Source organism: Schistocerca gregaria, chromosome 2 (assembly GCF_023897955.1).
Source record: "Schistocerca gregaria isolate iqSchGreg1 chromosome 2, iqSchGreg1.2, whole genome shotgun sequence".
NCBI lineage: Eukaryota > Metazoa > Arthropoda > Insecta > Orthoptera > Acrididae > Schistocerca > Schistocerca gregaria.
Window position 1 is genome coordinate 599,613,920 of NC_064921.1, and position 14,431 is coordinate 599,628,350.

The 14,431-nt window shown below is 42.8% G+C and overlaps 1 protein-coding gene across 3 annotated transcripts in view; it reads right to left on the reverse strand.

Moving 5' to 3' along the window:
• The window catches only part of LOC126334537 (DNA repair protein XRCC3-like), an 86,587-nt gene that overhangs the window by 58,475 nt on the left and 13,681 nt on the right, over positions 1 to 14,431 (reverse strand). The window contains exon 1 of one of the 3 annotated variants that reach the window (XM_049996895.1): positions 5,237 to 5,336. The exons of the other annotated variants lie outside the window; for them this stretch is intronic. Within the exon in view, the coding sequence (XP_049852852.1) occupies positions 5,237 to 5,321 (85 nt within the window). The 5' untranslated portion in view covers positions 5,322 to 5,336. Of the gene's footprint in view, positions 1 to 5,236; positions 5,337 to 14,431 lie in introns of those variants that run through there. 3 annotated transcript variants of the gene reach the window in all.

Sequence of the window (14,431 nt, forward strand, 5' to 3'; positions counted from 1 at the left end):
TTATGATTCTGTTTCAAAATGTAAGTTATCTCGGCTGTTCGTTGAGTTTCCCCCACAAAATTATTCTGCAGGGATTCTAGTTTCAAAGTAGCTGTGGTAGAATACCTTCCTGGTGTCAATAAGGGTGGAATTACATAAGACATTCATCGCATAAGCTAGACCTAGAAATTTTACACATCTTGCTTTTATCATTTCCCGATCCCCGTGGGTTATTTTTGTGGGAGGCACTGAACTGCACTAATTGTGCTTTTGCGACATTAAATATTAATCCCTTTTGCTGAAAACATAATTCTAGGTTTCCCTTTATATTTTCCACAGTATCATGAATTTGTTCTAATTGTCATTTTCAATTAAAACCAAGGTGTCAACTGTGAATAAAACAGAGTGAACATCAATGCTTAAAGGTAAATCATTTACGTACAGCAGAAAAAGATGAGGCCCTAAAATGAGCCCTGCGGGACACCTGTACAAATATTTTTCCAATGCGAGAATGATTTTTTTTTTTTCATTTGAATTTAGAATAACTCTGCTTTCTTTCAGACAAATAAGATTTGAACCACTGTAATGTCCTGTCCACAATCCCATATCTCTCTAACTTGTGTAGAAGTAGTAAGTGAGTGACAGAGTCAAAAGCTTTGGTCAAATCACAAAAAATACCTGTGACCTTTTTACCCTTGTCTAAAGCACAGCTCATCTTTTCAGTAATTCCCTGGTAGCATTTATTGTATTTTTCCCCTTTTGAAATCCATATTAATTTTTAACTATAATACCGCTTTCTATAAGAAAGTTTTCAAGATGTTTGGCAACAATCTTTTCTATCACCTTAGCAAACACTGGCAGCAGGGAAATATGTCAGCAATTTCCCATATCATCTGGCGAGCCTTTCTTGAACAATGATCTTATTTCAGCATATTTTAACACATCTGAGAAATATACTTTCTCAAATGACAGATTAATAGTTTTAGCAAATGGATGAGAAATGATGTTATAAACAGCCTTGACTACAGTGATAGGAATTTCATCCCACTCAGCTCATTTCTTGTTTTTTAACAACAATATAGTATCTTCTACATCTTTTGGTATAACTCTTTTGAATGTTTTAAGGCTTTCAGTTTGTTTTATATTTACAAAGTTGACATCTACCTTGTCCTGGTGGGCTGTGGTATCTCCTCCTGATTTTCCACATTTATGTAAAAATCACTGAAACAGTTTGACATTTGGAAAGTATCTATAATTATATCATTTTTAATTTGGAAAATTTCTTGGCACTTGTTCTTTACAACCAATTCAGATTTGATTTATTTTTATGTTTACTAATATACACGTTGTTGGCCAATTTCTTCGCTGTATGTACAACTTTTTTGAATGCATTCTTATATCTCTTTACACACTGCACAAAGTCAGTATTTTTGTTATGTCTGAACTCATTGTGAAGCTGTGGTTTCCTGGCAAGAGAAACTTTTATTCCTGGTGTAATCCAATTTATTTTGTTGGCCACTCTTTGTCACCAGGCTTGAGGGGGGAAAAGTTTTGTTGAAAACATCTATGAAACAGCTCTATGAGCAGTGCTGAATGATCTGATATGCCTAAGTAAAACAGAGAATACTTCCATCCTCAGACTGATAATTTGTTAGAATATTCTCAGTACATGTTTCTGACGGCTATTTCTTCTAGTACACTCAGTGAAATTTAAATTAAAAGCATATTTCTGAATCAAGTCACAAAAATTTACTGTGTCATTATTATTATTATTTAATACATTTATATTAAAGTCTGCTGCAATTAGATTTTTTTCATTCTGTCTTTCTATAAAACATTGAAATTAGGATAAAAAGACTGATGTTACAGCACTTCCAGGAATTCTGTACAGAGATACAATTACAGTATTTAAATCAATTAGATCTACTTCATAACTTTCAAAATTACCTTCCTCATTCAAACAATTGAACTCAGTTCTCTCTTTAAAATTTGAGTCATTTAGAGGGATTCAGCAGCCTACACAAGATCTGTTACCTCTACAAAAACTACTGGCAATTGTAAAAGGTTCAGTTTTGTTTAGAATCCCTATACTGTATTTTCAGCCAATGTGAGGGGGACACCTATAAAATGACACTCATGCACTCACTCCCACCTCACTTGCATTGACTACACAGTCACTCCATCTCACATGCCTTAAAACAATGGAGAAAGGGTGAAAGGTGCTATACCTGAGATTAAAACAGTAATAAAATGACAGATGACCTAAAAGAAGGGCACAGGGAGATGTGACAGGCTGGCCGCTTACAAGAAACGTGGGTGAGCCAGTACACCACAAGCACCTCATTTTGGAGTGTCCTCTCACCATAGCCTGAAGCCATATGTCAAGCGCTGTGAACTGCGTGAAGACAAGTAAGGAGGATCTTTTCCCATCGATGTAGCTGCAGTACCTACTCTGGACATGGTAATTCCCAGAGCAGTTTACACACATTGGAGGATATGAACAACCAACACCTTCATGGGCGGCCTTAGCACATTTGCCTCAAGTGCCTTTTCCCTTGCAACCTGAGGTGATTTGCTCAAAGCACTGGCATGTAAAACATTGAATTGGGTTGGGAAAGTAAGGTTGCTCATTGAGGTGAAGGAAACTGGCCTTAACGTGCTCTGGAAATTTTGTGCTGCTGAAAGTCAGTATATATGTTTCTGTTTCACTAGATCACATTCCATGTTTTTTATTATGTTTTGCTTCCTGGGACGACTCAGTTTTCTGTTCTTCTTGGGGAATGTCAACCAGGTCCCTGCATGTTGCTGTAGTTGAAGGTGTTATGCAGTTCAGTTTCTATTGCATATTTTCCAAGGCACTGAGCTTTCTGGATGTTCTTCACTTGTTGGGAATTAGAGATTTCTACCAACAGTGTCCTGTTTCACAGGTGCTTGACAGATTTTAAAGTTCCAGTGATGTCCTCTAATCCTTTTTGTATGTAGAAAGGTGAAACTATCACAGTGTTATCCTCTTTCTGTTTAGCCATAAGAGCACATTCTGGCCACCGACATGTGCTCCGTTACTATAGATGAAAGGCTCTGTGTAATCCCCAAGTCTGGAAGACTGGCTGTATGAGATTTCTCATTCGATTGGGTGTTGAAACCTATCAGTGACCCACCATTTCCACTGGAAGGGGAAGAAAATTTCAAGGGTTCCACCTGTGTCCCGCGAACAGCTAGGGAAATAATTTCCCACCTTAGACAGAGCCCCACGTGCCTGGCTAAGCTTTATACAACTGAGGTTTGGCAGTTTCCCCAGAGATTGCCACTAACAACTGCTCCACCTCAACAGCCATGCATCTCATTGGTGCGCAGCACACCTTGAGGTTGAGGGATTTTTTAGAGAGACTTTTACCATCCTGAAGATGAGGGCAGTCAAGCCAAGATCTCATGTCCCTGATACACAAAACATTCCACTACTGTGCCATACAGTGGTCACTAATGCCCAGATCCCCTGAGGGGAAGAAACAAGAGTCGACAGAAGAGATAGGGGATCAAATATTAGAATCAGAATTTAAGAGAGATTTGTATGAATGACTTCAGATCAAATAAGACAGAAGGGATAGATAACATTCCATCAGAATTTCTAAAATCATTGGGTAAAGTGTGTAGAATGTATGAGACTGGCAATATATCATCAAACTTTCAGAAAAACATCAGCCACACAATTCTGAAGATAGCAAGCGTGAGAAATACCGCACAATCAGCTTAACAGCTCATGCATCCAAGTTTCTGACAAGAGTAATATGATGGAAAATGGAAAGAAAATTGAGAATCGGTTATAAGTCTGGTTTTAGGAAAGGTAAAGGCACTAGCGAGGTAGTTGTGATATTGTGGTTGATAATGGAAGCAGTACTGAAGGAAAATCAAGGTGTGTTCATAGCACATGTCAACCTGGAAAAAGCTTTCAACAGGGTCAAATGGTGCAAGGTGTCCACAATTCTAAGAAAAATGGGGGTACACCATAGAGAAAGATGGGTAATATGCAGTATATACAAGAACCGAGAGGAAACATGAAGAGTGGAAGACAAAGAAAGAAATACTCAGATTAAACAGAATGTTAGACAGGGATGTAGTCCTTTGCTTCTATTATTCAATCCATACATTGAAGAAGCATTGACAAAAATAAAATATAAGTTTCAAGAGAGGAAATAAAATTCAGGGTGACAGGATATCAATAGTAAGATTCGCTGATGACACTGCTATCCTGAATGAAAGTGAAGAAGAATTACTAGATGTGCTAAATGGAATGAACAGTCTAAAGAGTACAGAATATGGACTGAGAGTAAATTGAAGAAACACGAAAGCAATGATAAGTAGCAGAAATGAGAGCAGTAAGAAACTTAACGTAAGAATGCGGAATCATGAAGTAGATGAAATTAAGGAATTCTGCTACCTAGGCAGCAGAATAACCCGTGATGAACAGAGCAAGGAGGACATAAAAAGTAGACTACCACTGGCAAAAAGGGCATTCCTGGCTAAGAGAAGTCTGCTAGTATCAAACATATGCCTTAATTCGATAAAGAAGTTTCTGAGAATGTATGTTTGGAGCAGCACAGCACTGTATGATAGTGGGACATGGACTGTGGGAAAACTGGAAGAGAAATGAATCTAAGTAACTGAAATGTGATGCCACAGAAGAATGTTGACAATTAGGTAGAGTGATAAGGTAAGGAATGAGAAGGTTCTCCACAGAATTGATGAGAAAGGGAATATATGGAAAACACCGACAAGAAGAAAGGACATGATAATAGGACATCTGTTAATGTATCAGGAATTAACTTATATGGTACTAGAGGGAGCTGTAGAGGGGAAAAAACTGTAGAGGAAAACAGATACTAGAATACATCCAACAAATAATTGAGAATGTAGGTTGCAATTGCCACTCTGAGATAAAGAGGTTGGCACAGGAGAAGAATTCATGGCGGGCTGTATCAAAGCAGCTGGCCAGCCAGAAGACTGATGAAAAAAAAGTAAGTGAGGTTAACTAAATGCAAGTATGTAGGCGATAGTCTTTTCATTGTATCATACATGGTGCAGAGTCCCCCAACTTTCTACTCTCTTTATAAGTTGACAGTTTGGCATTGTACATTACTATTTGAGCTAATAGTGGATGACTGGGACTCATTAGTGCCATTCACAAAGTTTCTGAACTAAAAAAAAAAAAAGTTATAACCTTGAATCACCAATAATTGTGTGGATATTCAAACATACTCACTTAGAAACAATAGCTGGTTACATGATAACAACTCAGTATCTCTTATTCGACTGCCGTGCCGTGACATGCGGCCGGCACCGTTCATAGCTAGGTGGCGCTCCCGCACTCAGCCGAGTTGTGGAGCGCTTCTATTGCCGTTTGCACGTACTGTCGTCGCGGCACTGTTAAATGTCGTGGCACTGTCACAACACTTTTCCCCCTTGAAAAAAAAAAAAACAAAAAAAACACTCACTTCCTTGGAGATTTGGACAGTGCGGAGACATCCATGGCCTCTTGTGAAGCCCCGAGAAGATCCCGCGGAGAGACATGAGAGTATGGTCGAAAATGTCCAGGACAGAAGCTCGTGCGTGGAACGTGTATCCTGGATGAGATGATGGGTGAAAACTGCGGAGCATCATCCATACGTGTCGTGGACCTGGGGGTGTGCTCCAGCGAGATGGGTCCCGGAGAAGGCAGCGTCGCGAATGGGGCCGGTCCCGGCGTACTCGGAAGCGGCAGCGACGTCGGCTGCATCAACACGCACGGCAGGTCGGCAGCAGCGACAGGACTAGCTTCTCGGGCTGGTGGAGGCGAAGGAAGGGGCAGTGGCACCGGCATGGCCACCACTCGTGGGCGCATCTGGTCGTAATGGCGAACAACCGTGCCGTCGTCCGTACGTATTTCACAAAGCCGGCGGCCGCGAAGAGCCTTGACCACCCCTGGAATCCATTAAGGGCGAGATCCATAGCCTCGTGCCCACACGTCGGCGCCCACCGAGTATTTTCCCGCACTAGGGGACACAGCACAAGGCCTGACAGGGTGAAGTAGGTGCAGTAGAGTGCGCGGTTGGCGGCCATGCAATTGTTCGGCAGGGCTGCGATCACCCAGGGGGGTGAAGCGATAAGAACTCAGAAATTGCAGCAGAGTGTCATCTGTGGAAAAATCACTAAGGAATTTTTTCATCTGGCTTTTGACAGTGCGGACAAGGCGCTCAACCTCCCCATTTGATTGCGGTTGGAAGGGCGGTGCTGTAACATGATGAATCCCTTGCCCAGTACAAAAATCACAGAAGGCCTGCGAAGTGAACTGAGGGCCACTGTCCGTGATGATCGTGGATGGAAGACCTTCTAGCGCAAAGATTTTGGACAAAGCCGGCGTCGTCGCCGCAGTGGTGGGCGACGGACATCGAACAACAAACGGAAACTTCGAGAAGGCGTCAATCAACAGTAGCCAATAAGTACCGAGGAAGGGGCCAGCAAAGTCAGCATGCACCCGTTCCCATGGCTGCACCGGATTAGGCCACGGAGAGAGCATTGTACGAGGTGCAGCCAGTTGTTGGGCACACTGACCAGACGCAGCAACCATGTGGGCGATGTCCGAATCAATACCGGGCCAATAAACGTGCCTGCGGGCCAGGGACTTAGTCCGAGAAATCCCCCAATGGCCTTCATGCAACAATTTGAGAACATCTTTGCGAAGAGAGGCTGGCACCATGACCCGTTGAGATGCGCCATCCATGGCCAGAAGAACAACACCATCACGAACAGACAGACGAAGGTGCAAGGCATGGTAGTTGCGAAGGGGATCCGATGCCCGGCCCCTTGGTTCTGTCCGGCCAACCTTGTTGAACAAAATCGATCACCTGACGCACGACCGGGTCCCGCGCAGGAGCCGACGCGACCTTCGATCCTGTAAGTGGAAAACCCTCGATCCCACGACGTTCTTCCTCGTCAATGTGGAAACAGAGTAGTTCATCACGATCGAAAACCGGGTTGGGGCCCATCGGCAATCGCGACAATGTGTCAGCGTTGGCGTGCTGGGCCGTAGGGCGATAGTGAATCTCATAGTGAAAACGAGACAAGTATAAGGCACAATGCTGCTGCAGGCGGTGAGCTGCCTTATCCGGAAGCGACGCCGATGGGCTAAATAGAGAGACCAGCGGCTTGTGGTCGGTGATGAGGTGAAACTTAAAACCATACAAAAAAAGCTGAACTATTTTAGAACATAAATGATAGCGAAAGCCTCCTTTTCGATTTGAGAGTAACACCGTTGCGCATTGTTGAGGGTCTTGGAAGCAGAGGCGATGGGTCGTTCCGACCCATCCTCATACCGATGGGCGAGAACAGCCCCTAGGCCATACTGTGATGCGTCAGTCACCAGAACCAAGTGCTGACCCGGACGGAATGTGGCAAGACAAGATGCCGACTGCAAATGAGCCTTCAGGTGGACAAAAGCCTGCTCACACTCGTCGGACCAACAGAAAGGGACGTTTTTTGCGTAACAGCTGATGCAGAGGATGAGCTACCGCCGCTGCGGATGGAATGAATTTGTGATAATAAGCAATCTTGCCTAGAAACGCCTGAAGTTCTTTGACTGTAGACGGCCGGGGTAGAGCGTTAATGGTCGCAACGTGCTGACGTAGAGGACGTATACCCTCACGGGACAAGTGAAAACCAAGATACACAATGGAGGATTGGAAAAACTGTGACTTGTCCAGATTGCACCTCAACCCAGCCGAATGCAAAACCCGAAACAGTGAACGCAAATTGCGAAGGTGCTCCTCAGTGGAGGCCCCCGTAACAACAAAGTCATCCAGATTGTTTATGCAGGCGGGAACGGAAGCCGTGAGCTGTTCCAAAAACCGCTGAAAAATGGCTGGCGCACTAGCAACGTGAAATGGTAACCGCTGGTACTGATACAACCCACAAGGAGTGTTGATGACGAGAAATTCCTTGGAGGAAGCATCCAACGGCAACTGATGGTATGCCTTCGATAAGTCAAGTTTGGAAAAGAACTGGCCCCCAGCGACCTTGGTAAATAACACCTCAAGACGGGGAAGAGGATAAGTGTCAATGAGGCTCTGAGTGTTGACAGTGGCTTTAAAATCACCACACAATTGCAGACTCCTGTTTAGTTTAGAAACCACCATGATTGGTGATGCCCATTCGCTGGAGGTAACAGGAAGGAGAATCCTTGAAGCTGTTAATCTGTCTATCTCAGCCTTGACAGGTGCACGCAACGCCACCGGAATAGGGCGTGCCCAGAAAAACTTAGGGCGAGCTGTAGGTTTAAGAGTAATGTGGGCTTCAAAGTCCTTGGCACGACCCAGACCAGCAGAGAGTACGGATGAAAATTCAGAGCACAATCCATCCAGCTGTTGATACAAAATATCCGCAGATATGAGGTGCACATCATCGTCAATGGAGAACCCGAACAACTGGAAAGCATCTTAACCGAACAGGTTTTCAGTGCCCGCATGATCCACCACATAAAACGTGACTTGTAGGCAATGGAAGCATCAAACTGGCCAATATAGGAATTTTCTGTTTATTATAAGTTCTCAGATTTCGCGTAACTGGAGACAAGGGAGGGGAGCCCAACTCCAAATACGTGCGAGAATTAATGAGAGTTACTGCAGAGCCAGTGTCCACTTGCATGTGAATGTCTTTATCCAGAACACGAACAGTAACAAACAACTTATTTGTTTGAGAAAGCACACAGTTAACATCCACGCCCGATGCCTCGTCCTCGTCGACAGGAACTTTAGGGGACTGACACACAGAAGCAATGTGGCCTTTTTTCCTACATGAATTACACATGGCCCAACGTTTTGGACACGCGGCCCTGTCATGCTGTACAAAACAACATGGACAAGAAGGAAGGGCGGAACTAACCTACTTCTGTGGTTGCTGTTTTCGCTGCGAGCATTGCAGCCCAACGCGACGTTGTTTACGTGAGTGAACCGCCGCCACATCTTCGGTCTCCTGTGAAACAGGCAAATTGTCTGTGTTGAAGTTGACTGTACAGTGCCTACATCACACCACGCGTCTATTTGCGCACCGGCAGCGTGAGACACTTCAAAGGATTGAGCGATGCTTAGAACGTCCGACAACAATGGGTTTGGCAGTTGTAGGGCACATTGCCAAACTTCTTTATCAGGAGCAAGCTGTAGAATAGCATCCCTAACCATTGAATCAGCATAAGACTCATGATGAGTGTCCGTGACAAACTGACATTTCCTACTCAGACCGTGTAGTTCCGCTGCCCAAACCCAGTAAGATTGATGGGGCTGTTTACGACACCGGTAGAATGCTACGTGGGCGGCAACGACGTGGGTGTTTTTCTGGTAATAGTTAGACAATAAGTCACACATTTCTTGGAAGGACAGGGAGGCAGATTCCCGCAGAGGGGCTAACTGAGATAGCAGCTGATAGATCCGTGGGGAAATCCAAGATAGAAATAACGACTTACACATAGGAGTGTCAACAACGACGAAAGCCAAGAAGTGTTGCCGCAAACGCTTCTCATAATCCTCCCAGTCTTCAGCGGCCTCGTTGTAAGGAGGGAATGGAGGCGGAGAAGAGGAACACAGATGATGAGTAAGCGACGTCGACAACGCCTGAATAGCAGCCGTCAGCTGTGTTTGTTGTTCAATGAGCGCTTGCATAAGCTGTTCTCTGTCTGCCCCATCACGAACACACAAATCCACAACGCAGTGAAAATATCAGACTTCGTCGCCAAAAAGTGTTATAACCTTTAATCACCAATAATTGCGTGGATATTCAAACACACTCACTTAGAAACAATAGCTGGTTACATGATAACAACTCAGTATCTCTTATTCGACTGCCGTGCTGTGACATGCGGCCAGCGCCGTTCGTAGGCACTCCGGCACTCCGGCACTCAGCCGAGTCGCGGAGCGCCTCTATCGCCGTTTGCACGTACTGTCATGGCGGCACTGTTAAATGTCGTGGCACTGTCACAACAAAAAAATTATCAAAATACATTATATAAAAAGCAAAAATCTTAAAAAAATATAGGGATCATGAATTTGACTAATAGCACATAAATAGCTACAAAACAGAAAGTTTTTAAATCTTGGTTGATGTAATACAGGATGAGGAGCTGATTGTTCCTTCGAGCAAGTGATGCAGCTGCTGGGAAAACTGGTCTGACCGACATCCAGGCATGCGCTGGAATCTGTCCCATACCGAGAGCCGTTATGTCTATGATCACACATATCACGAAGGTCTTAATCTATTATGAAAGCTTAGCACATGTCATTTACAACAGTGGGAACTAAGTTGCTAGAATTTTGATGATAGTGGATCTGACATGAACCTTTAAGGCTGACACACCTTCAGCAGCTGCCCTGTAGTTGCCACCAGATGGAAAATGGCAAATTACCAATCTCAGAGCAGGGTCTGGATATTAGGCTGCTACAATGAGCACTTGTGGCCAGTTTATGTCTCTCATGGTAGACACAAGAGATGTTTGGTGATCATCAATATTTACAAAACATCAGTGCCCAGAGTTGAAATATTGATGTTTGAGTGCTGGTACTGAAATCTTTAAAACATCATAACGTCAGTGTTAATGACAAATGTCAGCCTTCTGTGATAACTAAAAAAAGACTACATTTTTTTGCACTCCATTAGGCCATCTAGTATCCCCAACTTATACAGAATATTTGAATTAAAAACAGTCTTGGTTGCAACTTATTCTTTCATTACAACGTGTTTTGCCTTCTTGGGGCATCCCCAGATTATCTGTAAGGATAACAAAATAAGCAAAAATTAGAGTATGGTCCTAGCTTGCACAGTGCTGAATGTGAATCAGGAATTGTAACTGATCTTAAAATTTTCCTTTTAAAACATTTTAAAAATCATAAAATGGCTCTGTGTTAGACCGTAGCATGTCACACATCAGCTGAACCCACAGAGACCTTTTCCTTTTTACAACATTTTAAAAAACAATAAAATGCTCTGTGTAGATTGACACATGCATCAGAAGAGCTGAATCCACAAATGTCTAGTCAAAAACAACTAATATAACATTGTGTAACTGCGGGATAGATTACTTCATAGGTAATCAAATGAACAAGATACACCTTAACACAGTTATTTCAGCATGTCAGAATGGTACAATAACAGAAGGAGGAGATTAGTGTTTAATGTCCCTTCGACAGTGAGGTCATTAGAGACAGAGCACAAGCTCAGATTATGGAAGGATGGAAAATGACAGCAGCTGTGCCCTTTCGAAGGAACCATCCAAGCGTTTGTCTTACTTGATTTAAGGAAATCACGGAAAACTTAAGTTCAGTAAATAAAATCAACAAAAGAGGCACCATATTTATGAAAACTAGCCAGATATGTGCATATGCTGATGACATTGTCGTAACATGAAGAAATATCAGTACACTCCAAGAAACATACCAGGCAACAGAAACAGAAGCCTTAAAAATTGCCTCCATAGTAAATGAAAACAAGACAAAATTTATGGTAATGTCTCAATCCAAGGCCAGAAGAACCCCTAAAGACCTAAACATCAATAAGAAAAGCTTCAAAGGAGTGCCCCCTTTTAACTACTTGGAAGCCCTAATAACATATTATAAGAGTATTGGGAAGACCATAAGGGAAAGAATACAAGCAGGAAATGGAGATTACTTTGCAAATAATATGCAACTTTTCAGAAATAGCCTTGTTACTAGAAAAACAAAATTGCTAATATATAGCTCCCCAGTCCACCCAGCTATCACATACAGGTCACAGGTATGGACGTTGACAGAACATGACAAAAATGCACTAAGAACCTTTGAGCGGAAAATACTGTGCAAAATCTATGGACCAATAAGAGAGAAAGAAGGCTGGAGAATACACTACAATGCTAAATTACAGGTTTTAATACAAGGTAGGAACATAGTAAAATTTGTGAAATCTCTGTGAATATGACGGCTAGGACATGTGGAGAGAATGGTAGAGGATAGAATTCCACAGAGAATTATGAGAAGGTGTGATTGATTCAGAGAGGCGAAAAGAGAGACCTAAAAGAAGATAGTCTGATGACGTAGTAGTTGATCTCACCAGTATGGGAGTCCGGGGTTGGAAAAGAGCAGCAAATAACTGAGAAATGTGGAGGAAGATCATTGAAGAAGTCGAGGCTCACCAAGGGCTGTAGAACTACCTAAGAGGAAGAAGATGGAAAACATAAATCAGGATTGCCAGATGCAGGTTCGAACTGCCATCACAATGGTAGAACCACACTCATGTAGAAGTGTACATATTTAAATATAAGACACAGTACTGCCACTGTAACTTCACGGCACGAGCGTCAAGTGGGCAAACAGGTGAGCAATGGAATGAGGCTTATGTACAGTGTCTGCAGAGGACGCACTTAGGTGGCACTCGAGGCAGTTATGTGACTGTCTATATATTTAATGCTTGCAGGAAATGTCTAAAAATGGTTGATACACTACAATGAAGTTAAGTGGTTACCATCAATCAGAATACAGTTACCCATAAAAGAACCTTTAAATGATGCCAAGCAGATAAAATAGTTACATCAGATATGACAAAATAAACCTGTAAAATAACTGTGTTCTATAATCTCATTATAGTGAATCAACTATTTTTAGATCTTTTCTGTAGGCATTAAATATATAAACTGTCACGTAACTGCTTTGACCGCCACCTATGTGCGTCCTCTGCAGACAATCTATGGAAGCCTCATTCCACTGCTCACATGTTTGCCTGTTTGATGGTCCTGCCATGAAGTTATGGTGGCAGCACTATGTATTATGTTTAAATGTGTACACTTCCATGTGAGTGTGGTCCTACCACTGCACCACTCTGGCATGCTGGAGTAACTGTATTAAGAAATGTCTCATTCAAATTGATTACCTTGTAAATGTTCTGTCCCGCAGTTACACAATTTTATATTAGTTTTTTACTAGGTCTCTATGGAGTCATCTCTTTTGACATGTGTTTCAATCTACCACAGAGCCATTTTATGGTTTTTTTTTATGTTGGAAAAAGAAAGAGATCTGTGTGGTTTCATCTGATCTGTCACATCCTTCAGTCTATCACAGAGCCATTTTATGGTTTTTTAAATGCTTTTATGGTTTTTAAAATGCTTTAAAAGATAAACTTTAAGATTAGTAACAATTCCCTATCCACATTTACAATCAAGTATGCGAGGACCATACACTAATTTTTACTTATTTTGTAATCCTTGTAGATAATCTGCAGATGCCTCACAAAGGTGAAATTCATTGCTAATAAAAGAATAAGTTGAAAGCCAAGACTGTTTTTAATACAAATAAAAAGACTAGATTGGTTGGTTGGCTGGTTGAAAAGACGGAGGAGAGGGACCAAACTGCTAGGAAATCAGTCCCTCGTTCCTATTAAAATATTTCCACAAGGGTGGGAGTAAAATAACTGGGACATACAAAACACAACTGGAAGAAAGGAGAAAACCACAAGAATGACAGAAGGGCAACAAACACTAAAATGGACAAAATCGGACATGAAAACCACAGACACGCAGGAAAAATGTAGAAGAGATAAAAACAAGAGAGCAGATTACCGTGGCTGGCTGACCATGAGAATAAAAAGGAGAAGCCAGCCACTCTGCACCACATTAAAACCTCCACCCTAAAAGCACTAGAGTGAAGGACACAGAGGGGCAAAGAACATGCGCTAAAACTTAGATCAAATGATAAAACCCACCTTCATGCATAAAATGAAAAACTGAAGCTGCTGTTGAGGTATTGTCGAACAAATGCCAAAAGTATGGTGCTGGAAAAGTTAAAAGTCCACCACAGAGTGGCTAAAAGTGGGTAGTCCAGCAAGAGGTGGACGGCCGTCATTTGTCAGCCACAGTGACATCGAGGTGGGTCCTCGCAATGGAAGTGGTAACCATGCGTTAGCCACGTATGGCCAATGTGGACCTGGGAGAGGACAACCGATTCCCTGCAAGAGGACCGCATGGAAGACTTCCACACAACTGTAGTATCCTTAATGACATGCAGTTTGTTGTGCGTACTGTTATCCATTCCGTCTCCCAAAGCCAAAAAACCCTGCAGTATAAGACAGAACACAGGTTTCGTAGATGCCCATCTCCAGAAGCGGTTTCTGCGTAGCCTGTTTGGCCAACCTGTTGGTAAGTTCATAGCCTGGGATTCCAACATGTCCTGGGGTCCACACAAACACCACTGAATGACGGGACCATTCCAGGGCATAGATGGACTCCTGAACGGACACTACCAAAGGATGGCGAGGGTAACACTGGTCGAGAGCTTGTAGGCTGCTCACGGAGTCAGTACACAGGAGAAATGACTTGCCAGGGCATGAGTGGATGTGATGAAGAGCACGAGATATGGCCGCCAGCTCTGCAGTGAAAACACTGCAGCCATCTGGCAAGGAGTGCTGTTCAATA